This window comes from Megascapheus bottae, chromosome 18 (genome assembly GCF_031878675.1).
Source record: "Megascapheus bottae isolate mThoBot1 chromosome 18, mThoBot2.hap1, whole genome shotgun sequence".
NCBI lineage: Eukaryota > Metazoa > Chordata > Mammalia > Rodentia > Geomyidae > Megascapheus > Megascapheus bottae.
In genome coordinates, this window is record NC_143526.1 from 10597146 (window position 1) to 10610255 (window position 13110).

Genomic DNA, 13110 nt, shown 5'->3' on the forward strand with positions numbered 1-13110 from the left:
ATTAAAAGTGACATATCTACAGAGATGCAAACCTACAGGAAAACTGCACAAAAAATTCCTTCTTTAGTCTCAATTTGTTCTCTGCCCAAGGATGAAACTGATGACCACTCACCAGTTTACAGGAAGCTAAGAGCCAGACCAACTCCCCCTTCTGCAAACAGACAAAATCCACTGTCCTTCCTTCATCCTGCCCAGTAGCAATACTAAACTGGTATGAAAATACCTAGTACACATACAGAAATATTTATAGATGATCATCTTTCCCTGGGAACATCCATTTCAGACACTTGGCCCCCTGGAGAAGAGTAATACCACCAGAATACAAGCAAAATACAAGGATCTGACTTCTGCTTGTACGATTGGTAAGTCCCATTATTTTAAAAAGAGATTCACACTTAAGCATGTTTATTTCTATTTATAAAAGGTCATTGCCCCAACTGGGACAATGTTATGATTACAGATATTGCTTACTAGGAAAAAAAACCCAGCAGGCAGAATGGTGTACCATACAGAAAAACAGAAGTCATTCAGAATTAGCAAATTATACTCCTTGCCTAGTATTCCTAGCTTTTGTTTATTATTACTTTCAGGGCTGTGGAACTCAGGGCTTAGTGAATGCTGAAGGCCCTCTTTCACTGAGCATGGTCATCTTAAAGAATATATCTAAATTTAATATGAAAGAAAGAGGTAGAGGGAGATGGGAGGTTGAAGTGCAGACATTTCTGTGAGTTGATTTCAGCTTCACACCCAGACAGTGCCTGGAAGTTCCTTATGTATTATGTTCAGCCTGGACACAGTCAAGACAGGACATGCTCCAGAACTCCTTGTCTGATTAACTGTTCACATTTCCACCGAGGCAAAAAGTGCTGAGGGCAAAAGAGGAAGTGGAGACAGTAAGAAAAATGATTGAGATATGCTTAAAAAAAAAAAACATTGATCATAATGACTAAAGGATGATATAACTCCTCTGAACAACAAATGAACTGTTTAACAAACTGAATACCAGAAGCAGAGACATGTTGGGGGGTAGGGACTGCACAGGGGAAAGTTCATTAATGGAAGAAGGGTGAGTAAATGTAGTCATTACATTGAATGTACATTATGTAAAAATGGAATTATGTAACTTGATGGTAGGGCTAGGGAGGGAACAATGGGGAAAGCATGACACTGATCAAGATGCAGTGTACTCATAACCTGACTTAAAGAATTGAACTCTCTTTGTGCTCTGGTAGTAGAGCACTATGACTTGAGCAGGGTGAAACACATACACACATAGAGGAAAAATGCCCAGGCCTTGAAGTCAAGCCACAGGATAAACACCAAAAAAAAAAAAAAGATGATTATATGTCTTTCTGCCTCCCACAGGTAAGCAGTACAACTTTGTATTTGATGGGCTGTTTTTGAGACAGGGTCTTCCTTTGTAGTCCCATCTAGCTGCTAACTCACGATTCTCCTGCGTAAGCTTTCTGAATGTTAGGATTACAGATATGAATCACTATGCCTGGCCGTATTCGCTGTTATAATTAACTGAAACTGGTATCTGTTAAAGCTAAATTCTGAATTTTATAAGTAGTTTATAGTAGTTCAATTGAAAAATTTAGAATTTCAGTAGGTATTTTCAGAACCAAAATGACAGGTAAAGAAAGACTGGTTTTTCATGTATTTTGTTCCTTCTATAATGTAGTTTCAGTATATGGGTATAGAATAAAAATAAATGTAGCTGGGCTGCGTAGAGTACTTGCCTAGCATGCATAAAACCCTGGGTTTGATTCCTCAGTACTACATACTCAGAAAAAGCAGGAAATGGTGCTGTGGTTGAAGTGGTAGAGCACTAGCCTAGAATAGAAGAAGCGCAGAGAGAGTGCTAGGCCCAGAGTTCAAGCCCCAGGACTGGCGCAAAAAAAAAAAAAAATGTAGCTAATGTGATTCTTAAGGATTAAGTGTTAATTTTAAAATTTCTTTGTTGTTTTATGTCTTAGATATAGAGAAATTCTTTTTCTGTTGGTACCATAATTTTAACTCATGCTTACTCCATTGGTATGCCAACACTTAAGCCAGACCAACAGTCCTTTCTTATTTTTTTATTTTTGTCAGTACTGGGGCTTGAACTCATGCTCTTCCTTCGCATTTTGGCTCATGGTAGGTACTCTACCACTTGTGCCATGCCTCAGCTTCTGCCTTTTTTGCAGGTTAACTGGCACTAAGGGTCTTGAACAATTTTCTGTTTGGTCTGGCTCCAAGCCTCACTTCTCAAGATTTCAGCCTTCTGGGACGGTTGGATTATAGCAGGTGCTGCTTTCTGCTGCTATCTGCTGCCTAACTGGGGTCTCTTGGAATTCTGCTTAGGATAGCTTTGAACTATAATCTTCAGCCTCCTGAGTAGCTAAGATTATAGGTGTGAACCTCTGGTACCTTGTAGATGCTTGGAAAATTTTAATCTATACCTCTATTATTTGCTAAAGAAGTTAAAATAAGATAAGAATGATTGATTGCTTGGGAATTTTTTTTTTTTAAACCAGTCCTGGGGCTTGAACTTGGGACCTGGACACTGTCCTTGGGCTTTCTGAAGGTTAGCACTCTATTCACAATACCACTTCTGGCTTTTTTTGTCTATGTAGTGCCAACGGGCTTTGTACATGCTTGGTGAGCACTCTACCACTAGGCCACACTCCAGGCCCACTAGGAATTAAAAAAAAAATTATAATTCAAAAACAGGAGCTAAACCATCACTTTAATAGTCTAGAAATAATGATCTATTATTTTACTGGATTAATAATAATTTCCCTGGAAATGCTTAATACAAGTAATATCGTACTTAACCAATTTGTACTAAATCTATCAAAAATTTGTTTCAAGTATATTTATATTTAGAAAAAGAACAGAAAAGGGCTTTTTATACTAAACATAATGTTGAAGATATATGACACAAGGTGGTACTTATTTTGCTGCTGATTAAACATTCAATACTTTTATAAATCAGATAGTATCAAATAATAAGAAATACCTGGCTATTTTTTTTTAATAAGACTGAAGTGCCATCATCCACTTCGAATTCTCCATAGTCTTTTAGACACCGCACCTGAAAAGAAAAGCTGACACTTAACTAAGTTTCTTTTACCACGATTCTTTCTTTTACAGCTTTCCCCTGCAATTTTAGATTTTAGTGGGTTTCATGTATGTGTTTGTGTATATAAAATATTAAGCCTAAGCTGGGACCCAGTGGCTCATACCTATAATCCTAGCTGTTCAGAAGGCTGAGATCTGACAATGTCAGTTCCAAGACAATCTGGGCAGGAAAGTCTATGAGACTCTTATCTCTAACTGCCTACCAAAAAGCCAGAAATGGAGCTGTAACTCCAAGTGGTAGAGCACTAACCAGCCAAGCGCTGGGGACCAGAACACACACACACAAAATGAAGTCTAGATTGTATGAGAAAAAAATATGTGACATTTATCTTTCTTTACCTTGTCTTATTTCACTTAATATAAAGATCTCTACCTTCATATATTTTTCAGCCAACAACACGATTTCATTCTTTATGGCTCTATTGTGTATACTACATTTTCTCTCTCATCTGTTGAAGAGTGCCTAGACTGACACATTTCCTTGTTTCTCTTCCTCCTACTCCTCTTCCTTCCCCATCCCCCCTTTTCCTTTTTTTGGAGACAAGGTCTGTTCTTTGCCTGGGTAAATTCCAAACTCCTGGGCTGAAGTTATTCTTCCACTCAACCTCCTGAGCCAGTAGAGCCCCCCATGCCTGGTTTAAGTTTAAGTAATAACCAAATAGAAAACAGCCTGAATATCTATACATTAAAAGTGCTATAATTCCTAGATTCTAGGGAAATAGTTTGATGGGAAGCACCAGAATCTATCTCCTTTCCTAGATAATAACTGCACTGGCAAATTCTGTGTATTTTGAAATTCAGTAGTCTACTGTAGCTTCCAATTTCCAGGAGAAGGTTCACAGGATAAACAGAGATTCATTTGGTCAATTTTAACTTTTAGCATAGTAGCAGTAACCATTCTGCCTCCTCCTTTTTCTTTTTCTCCCTCTTAGAAGGCAAACATTACAGGCTAACATAGTCAAACACAACTGCATATACAAAGAAAATTAAAAAATAACCATGTGTGCAAAGAAAGGAACAGAGATAATAATATAAAGAAATAATGGCTGAAATTTTTCTAAATTTGATTAAAGATATGAATATAAACACAGAAGGTCAAAAAATTCCAAGTAAAATTAACTCCAAAAAGAGCTACATGGAGACACATTACCATTAAACTTTAAAAAGACAAAGAGAGAAACTTGGAAGAAACACTTTTTTCTGTATAGGTACTGGGCCTGGGCATTGTCTTTGAGATTTTCTAAAGGCTAGTGCTCTATCACTTGAATCACTGCACCACTTTCAGTCTTTTCCAAGTAGGTTAATAGAGATAAGAGTCTCTTGGACTTCTCCAGGAGGCTTTTTAAGAGTCTCCTGGCCCCAAGCACCTAGTTTTTTAAAACATTTGTGTTTTGGGGCTTGGAGTTTAGCCTAGTGGTAGAGTGCTTACCTAGCATGCATGAAGACTCAGGTTCAATTCCTCAGTACCACATACATAGAAAAAGCTGGAAATGGTGCTGTGGCTCAAGTGGCAGAGCCCTAGCCTTGAGAAAGCCCAAGGACAGTGCTCCAGCCCTGAGTTTAAGCCCCAGGACTGGAAAAAAAAAATTGTGTTTTTTCTTGATGCTAGTTCTGGGGCTTGAACTCAAGCTCAAGGCCTTGGCACTGTCCCTGAGCTCTTTTTCCTTAAGGCTAGAAATCCACCTCTTGAGCCACAGCTCTACTCCCAAGAAACTCTTTACTAAAAGTTTTAGAAAATTCTCATCGGAAACTTGGGAGGCCAGAAGCCAATATTCTCAAAGTTCTAGAAGAATAGTATTATTAATCAAGAATCTGAGGCAAAATTGGCCTTCAAAAATTTGAGAAAAGGCCAGGATTTGGCCTACTGGTAGAGTGCTTGTCTAGCATGCACAAAGACCTGGGTTCGATTCCTCAATACCACATACATAGAAAAAAGCCAGAAGTGGTGTTGTGGCTCAAGGGCTAGAGCTCTAGCCTTGAGAAAACCCAAGGACAGTGCTCAGGCCCTGAGTTCAAGCTCTAGGCAAAACAAAACAAAAAAAATTGGGAAAAGCAAGGCACAGTTGGCTCATGCCTGACTGGAATGCTAGCTACTCAGGAGGTAGGGATGTAAGAATTGTGGTCAGCCAAGGCAAGAAAATCTATGAGACTCTTATCTCCAATCACATACACACACAAAGCTGGAAGTAGAGCTATGGATCAAGTAGTGGTAGCCTTGAGCAAAAGAAGCTCAGGGACAGTGCTCAGGCTCTGAGTTAAGTTTCTAGGTCTGACACACACACACACACACACAAATTGGGAGCCAGTGCCAGTGTCTCACACCTATAATCCTAGCTACTCAGGAGGCTGATAGATGAGGATCGAGGTTCAAAGCCAAAAGACTGAGATTCTTATCTCCAATTAGCCACCCAAAATTGGAAGTGGCACTCTGGCTCAAGTTGTAAAGCCCTAGTCTTGAGCTGAAGAGCTCAGGGACAGCTCCTAAGCCCAAAGAAGAAATCACAAGAGAATTATGTGTACCAAAGAATTGAAAATACGATAAAAATTTGTTGGATATAGTAAAACCAGTGTACTTTTTTTTTTTTTTTTTTGAGACAGGAGTCTACCTATGCAATCCAGATTACTCACTTTACAGCCCTGGCTAGCCTTGAATTTATAATCCTCCTGCCTCAGCTTCTAGCATGCTAGGATTACAGGTATACCTACCATGCTTGGCTCAAGAGCAAGAAAAATGTCCTAACAGTATAATTTAAGATAATATTGAACTAAACAAAATAGAGAATATAGAGGTAATTGCAAAATCAGTTAAACTAACAGCTGGTTCTTTGAAATGGTCAATAAAATTTACAACCCTTAGCTAAACTAAGAAAAAAAGGAGGACTTGCAAGTTTGGCCTAGTGGTAGATTGCTTACCTAGCATGCACAAAGACCCAGGTTAGATTCCTTGGTACCACATACACATAAAAGCCAGAAGTGATGCTGTGGCTCAAGTGGTAGAGCGCTAGTACTGAGGAAAGACCCAGGACAGTGCTCAGGCCCTGAGTTCAAGCCCCAGAACTGGCAATTAAAAAAAAAAGAAGGAAAAAAAAATGGGGCTGGAGGCTCTTGCCTTCAATCCTAGCTACTCAGGAAGCTGAGACCTGAGGATTATGTTTCAAAGCCAGCCCAGGCAGGAAAGTCTATGAACCTTTTATCTCTAATTAACTACCAAAAAGCTGGAAGTAGAGCTGTGGCTCAAGTTGTAGAGCACTAGCCTTGAGTAGGAAAAGCTAAGGGGAAGTGGTCAAACCCTGGGTTTAAGCCCTAGAATCAGACAGACACACACTATGTGTTTCCCATGCAGCTTTGCAACACAGTACAATGTAGACCACCAGTTGTTTATCTTTGTGACTAGGCACAGACTAAAAGGTGTGAATCTTACCTCTGCTCAGTATCACAAGAGAAAATTATATTACTAGCCAAGAAAAGACAAAAATCCAAATTTCAAGCTGGGCATGGTGGCTCAAGCCTGTAACCCAAACTAGTTGGGAGGCAAAGATTGAGGGACTGAGGTTTGAGGCCAACCTGGGGCAAAAATATGTTTGGGAGACTCCACCTCAACTAATGGCTGGGTGTATTGGCCTAAACCTAATAGCACAGCTATAGGGGAATGAACATTGGCTGGGCACAGTACACATGCTTGTTATCCACAGTGACAAAGGTAAGCACAAGTAGGAGGATTACAAACCAAGCTGAAAGATCCTAGCTTGAAAATAACCAATGCATAAAGGAGGCTTAAGTGTTAGAGTGTTAAAGTGCCTGAGGGCCAGTGAGATCCCACAGATTGGACTGAGTTAATAGGAGCAAATATAGATTCATGTATGCTCCTTATCTTTGATAAATGTTAGTACGATGTTCATATTAAAGAAGATATACATACTTCAATATATAGGCTTTTTGGAGGTTTCATATCCTGTGTGATGTCCAAACCTTCATTTCCTCCCAGTGACCTCATATAAGTAGCAAGGATCTTTTTATAATGATTGAACCACTCTGTCTGCAAAAAAGATAGTCATCTGACAAAGTTATAAGAGAGCTCTCATAATTATATTCCCCTCCTTTCAAAACCAGCAATTTATCTCCACAGAAATCATCACTATTCATTTGTATTACAAATATTGTTAATTGCTTCCTGTCATTCAAGCATTGTTTTGAGTACTTGGATAGATCATTCAACAGATGAAAAAAGGGTTCTATTCTCACCAAGCTTCCATTGCAGCATATGTCATCATAAACCTAAAGACTATAGTCTAGAAACGAGACTACAAAAAAAAACACAAAAAAACAACACTATTTCAGAATTATTAAAAAGAATAGATGTTATTTCTGGAAAAAGATTTTTGAGAAAACAACCAACTGTCCATCAACTGATTACACAGATATATCTCTATACAATGGAACAATGTTTGGCTACAGAGATAATTTATGGCAAAATAGATAAACCTTAAAAATTTGTTAATTTTGAAAGGAAGGCAGGTTACATGTTACAGGATTTTACTTTCATGGAAAACCCATAATTGTCAAATGTATAAAGAAAGTAGATTAATGATTTCCAAGGGGTGCAAAGGAGACATTATTGAAAAACTGACAAATGATGATATGGGGCTTCTTTTTAGGGAGCAGAAAATGTCCTGGAATAATTTGATGATAATGGAAGCACAACTGTGTGAATATAATGAAAGTCACTGATTGTATACTTTAAAATGGCAAACTTCATGGAATGTGAATTTTTATCAGTACAATAAATCTGATTTTTTTTTGTATGTGTGGTTCTGAGGATTATGTTAAGCATTTACTCTGCCACTGAGTTACTCCTCTAATCCCCAGTTGTTACTCTTTTTTAAAAACTGTTCAGAGAAATACCTACATATATTGACATACCATGGTCATATATTATTTGATTCAATATAATTATATCAAATGACTTATAGAGTCAATTCAATCCCAATCAAAATCTTAGCTTTAAAAAAATAGAACTTAATAGTGTCTAAAATTTGCATGAAAGTGTAAAGGATCAAAAATAGTGTAAGCTCTTGAAAAAGAAGATCAAGCTGGGTGTTGGTGGCTCATGCCTATAATCCTAACTACTCAGGAGACTGAGATCTGAAGATCTTGGTTCAAAGCCAGCCCAGGCACTAAAGAACATGAGACTCTTATCTCCAATTAATCACTAAAAAAAGAGAAATGGGGCTGTGGCTCAGAGGTAGGGTGGTAGCCTTGAGCTAAAGAGCTCAGGGACAACACCCAGGCCCAGAGTTCAAGTCCCACGACCTATAAAAAAAAAAAGAAAGAAAAGAAAAAAAGGAAGAGAAAAAGATTAAGATGTGAATATCTTTTCAAAATACAGTAAAGCTACAAAATGACAACAGTAGAATTGGTATAGAAAGACAATTAGATTATTGGAAAAGTATATACAGGACTTCCCATCCCAAATCCACCAATAAATGGACTCTCAATATATGACCAAGATGGCACCACTCCTGGGACAGGCAGAGAAAGGAGGACTGACTCATCTTAATCCTAATATTTAAAGTGAAACTGGACCCCAAGTCTATATCCTTAAATACTTGGGCTAGTCCTGTGTTTCTATGAAGAATTTTATCATCAACATGAATCTGTAATGTTTATTAGTTTATATATGCAGATATAGACTGTACATATATACATATATATGCACGCATGCATAATGCCAACTTCTTTATCTCAGTGATGGATTACTGATAACTGATAAGGGACTCTATTAATAAGAGAGTTTTCCACAAACCATTAAGAACTATTCACAACCACATGCTTCTTATCACAGTGCACACAAAATAAATTTGAAGAACAGATGTTCTTCGCTAGTTGAGAATAATGTCACTCTGAGCAGTCTCATAAACTTGAATGTTGCTAACTTACTTCTTCAGCAGACATGTGAAATCGTAAAGCATTTGGCAAGACGCTACCATATTCCCACCTGAGAGCTCTAATCCGGAGCAAACGGTCGTACCTAGGATGTGAGAAGAGATGAAATAGCATAAGAATAAGATGGGGGCCAGAAGTCATTCTGATGGGGAGCCGGGTGAGGTGGCTCACACCTGTAATCCTAGCTACTCAGGAGGCTGAGGTCTGAGGATCAAGGTTCAAAGCCAGCCCAGGCACAAAAGGACCTGAGACTCTTACCTCCAATTAACCCCTAGAGAATGGGAAGTGGGGCTTGGCTCAAGGGTAGGGTGGTAGCCTCAAGCTGAAGAGCTCAGGGACAGTGCCCAGGCTGAGTTCAAGCCCCATGACCCACAAAAAAAAAAAAAAAAAAAAAAAAGTTATTCTGATGGGGAGAAATTCAAGACTCATAAACTAAATGGAATATGTAAAACATTAAAAGACCTAAGGGGTATGATAGTTCCATTATTTTTTTCTCCTTTTATGAAGGCTGCAGTTTTGTTTTTTAAATTCTTTTTGGAACCAGTCCTGGAGTTAAACTCAGGGCCTAGGCATTATTCTTAAGGTTTCTCTTGTTGTTATTAGTGGGTTTTTTTGCTCAAGTCTAGTGCTCTATCACTTGAACTACAGCTCCACATCTGGCTTTTCGGTGGTTAATTGGTGATAAAAGTCTCACTGTCCAGGCTGGCTTTGAACCATAATTCTCAGATTTCAGTATTCTGAGTAGGATTGTAGGTGTGAGCTACCAGCACTCAGCTCATAAGAAAAACTTTAGAGAGAAACAAAAATTGGAATGTTTATAAAGAGAGAGACAAATATGAGATTTTCTGCTATCCATTTGGTACAGTTACCTGAGAAATCAAATGACATCAAAAGCTATCCTGGGTTTCCTGCCATACCATGAAAAAGCTGAGAAACTTACAGATAGGCTAGAGTGCAGCGCCGATTTCTTAATAAAGAACAATGACGAAATTTGATGGTTGGTATCAAATCACCTCTTCCACCTGACTTTGTTTCATTCCTGGTAAAAATATATAGAACAAAAAATAAATATGTATACTCCAGTGTGAGAAGTTCAAAGCCAACAATTATCAATTTGCTTGTTTTTGTCCATTTATGACTAGCAGCAATTAACTGAAGTGAAGAGCAACTATCTCCACATCAGTGCAGTTGAAAGTGAAATAACAACTCAGGCACCAGTGGTTCATGCCTGTAATCCTAGCTACTTAGAGAGGCTGAGGTCTGAGGATCATGGCTCAAAGCCAGTCCAGGCAAGAAAGTTCATGAGACTCTTATTTCTAATTAGCTACCAAAAAGCCCTAAGTGGAGCTGTGGCTCAAGTGGAAGAGTGCTAGCTTTGAACTCAAAAGCTCAGGAGTAGCACCCAGGCACTCGCAAACACACACAGATACACAAGAGTGAAATATCTTGCCTAAGGCCTTACCATCCATTACATTTGGGCCTAGTCTTTTCATTTGCCAGAGTATGGTAAGGTTCACAGTTTAAAAAAAAAAAAATCCCCTAAAAATGGATGCATGCTTATCTGATCATCTTATTTCTTAGCTTGTTTTCGACTATTAGTGTTCTCAAAACTTACACATCAGACTGGTTTTGTTCATATAATGCTTTCATCTCCTCTAGAACTTGTCTGATTCCATCCTCCTAAAACACATAAACCGAAAACTGATATTGAGACATATTCATTTTTCCTGTCATTTACATGGCAATATTCTGGTAATCTTTGATTTATATACCTTTTTAGGAAAAAAAAAAGCCATAGCCCTTTTATACTACTACAATGGCTATATGTGTTGGTGAGGAATGTAAAATGTTACAGCCTGTGGAAAAAAATTCAACAGTTCCTCAAAAAGTTAAAACTCAGAATAACGCTATGATCCAGAAATTCCTTTCCTAGGTTTATACCCAACTGCATGGAGTGTGTGAAAATATAAATTCACACACATAAAAAACTTAGCATGGTGGTGCGGTGGTGCTGTGGCTCAAGTGGTAGAGCACTAGCCTCAAGCTTAAGAGCTCAGGGACATTGTCCAGGCTCAGGGTGTCTCATGACTGACCAAAAAAAAAAAAACAAACAAACAAACTTTACATGTCTTAGCAACATTTATATAACCCAAAAATATTTAGAATGTACTTGGGTCCCAGGATTCAAACCCTTGGTTTGCTTCTTACTTTGTATGCCAACCTTAGCAAAAAAATCTCCCCAAGCCTCTGCATATATGGCTGGAAAAATGAAAAAGTTAAGACCTCAAGGGTTTATTATGGTGATAAAATACAAAGCAGGTCAATTGCATGTCACCCTGGGTGGAATAATAGTAACAGAAAAATAAGAATCATCTCATTTGAAAAGTGGAAGCCGCAACTAACAGCAAACACTGGCTTAACTGTTACACAATGTCAGACATTATTCAGGACCCCTCAGATCTGTCATTTATTGCATCATGAGATGAAATATTAGCACTATCATATCCACTCTTCCAGATGAGACAATCAACCAGACCATGGTCTAAAAGTAAAAATCCCAGGCTAGTTCCAGAAATTCTTCATTCCCTCTCTCCTGGTCTCACCCCTCCAGGGTGGGGCAAAGGATACCTGTCACTAGAGTTACACTCCCAGCCCCGCAGGTCTGTTTTGTGTGTGTGTGTGGTTTTTTTGTTTTGTGGTTTGTGGGGCTTAAATTCCAGGCCTAGGCAGAGCAGTCCTTGAGTTGTCTCCCTCAAGGCTAGTGCTTTACCAACTTTGAGCCACAGTTCCACTTAGGTTTTCTGATGGTTAATTGGAGATTAAGAGTCTCACAGACTTTCCTGCCCGGATTGAACTTGAATCGTGATCCTCAGATATCAGCCTGAGTATCTAGGATTACAGGCGTGAGCCACCGGGGCCTGGCTTGCAGATCTGCTCATAATAACCTCACTTCCATGTCTGGAGACAGGGTAAAGGAGAGCAACTAATGCTAGACTGCTCTAAAGCAACGGGTAAACGCTTATTAAAGGTCAGGAGTTTGGCCACTAGGTAGAGTGCTTGCCTAAAATACACGAGGACCCGGGTTCGATTCCTCGGTACCACATACATAAAAAAGCCAGAAGTGTTGCTGAGGCTCAAGTGTTAGAGCTATAGCCTAGAGGAAGTCCAAGGACAGTGCTCAGGCCCTGAGCTCAAGGCCCAGAAATGGCAAAAAAAAATGAAAAAGTTTGTTTAAACAGGAACTGGAAATACTCGCAGACTCGGATGCGGGAACGTGAACCCCTCAGGGGAGCTGCAAAGAACCACAGGGCAGTCCTGCAGGGCAGGGGATGCCCCGCCCCCCGGGGATGCCCCGCCCCCCGGGGATGCCCCGCCCCCCGGGGATGCCCCGCCCCCCGGGGATGCCCCGCCCGCACACCCCGGCCCGCTCCTCCCCAGTCACCGGCCTCCTCACGTTAAAAGCCGGCAGCTGTCCTTCGGGCGCGCGGCGCAGCTCGCGGACCAGCTCCATAGCCTTTTCGCCGAACATGATGGATGCGCCCCGGTGTCCTCGTCCTGTCAACGGCCAGTCAAACGTAGGCTCTGGCAGCCTCACCCTTAAGTCCGGCGACCCCACACAGCTGCAGCTCCGCCCGCCCGCTCCTCGCTTTGGCGCCAAACGTGGTCGGCCAATTGCGGCGTGGCTCCGGGTCTCTCGGCCTACGGCGGCCGAGAAAGGACGTTTTTCTACACTACCTCAAGGATGAGGTAGGGAGGACTGCTTCCCTAGCAACTAAGGTCAGGTGTGTCAATGACGTTAGTCTGGTCCCTAAGATAAGTGACAATATCACCCCCCCCCAGTCGCTCCTAGCTAACCAGACGACTCAACGCAGCAGATAAATGCAGGGATCAATGCATGCTCGCAGCTTCCTTCTTCTTTTTCTCTATTTAATTCATTGTCCTGAGTTTACAAGGAGCACCCTGCAGAGGAAAGGCTACAAACCAGGGAGGTAGAAAGAAGCGCGTTATGACATCATTTTTCACTGTGCAGGGTGGGCATTT

At 40.2% G+C, this 13110-nt stretch overlaps 1 protein-coding gene across 1 annotated transcript; it reads right to left on the reverse strand.

Annotated features, from left to right (window-relative positions):
* Positions 1–560: 560 nt before the first annotated feature.
* On the reverse strand, positions 561–12632 carry Gins1 (GINS complex subunit 1). Its single transcript, XM_090351898.1, has 7 exons — positions 12524–12632; positions 10685–10749; positions 10010–10108; positions 9064–9154; positions 7046–7162; positions 3005–3079; positions 561–866 (listed from the first exon to the last, which is right to left on the reverse strand). The coding sequence occupies exons 1-7, from the start codon at positions 12596–12598 to the stop codon at positions 798–800; spliced, it is 591 nt and encodes a 196-aa protein (XP_090208024.1). The 5' UTR covers positions 12599–12632; the 3' UTR covers positions 561–797.
* Positions 12633–13110: the final 478 nt, after the last annotated feature.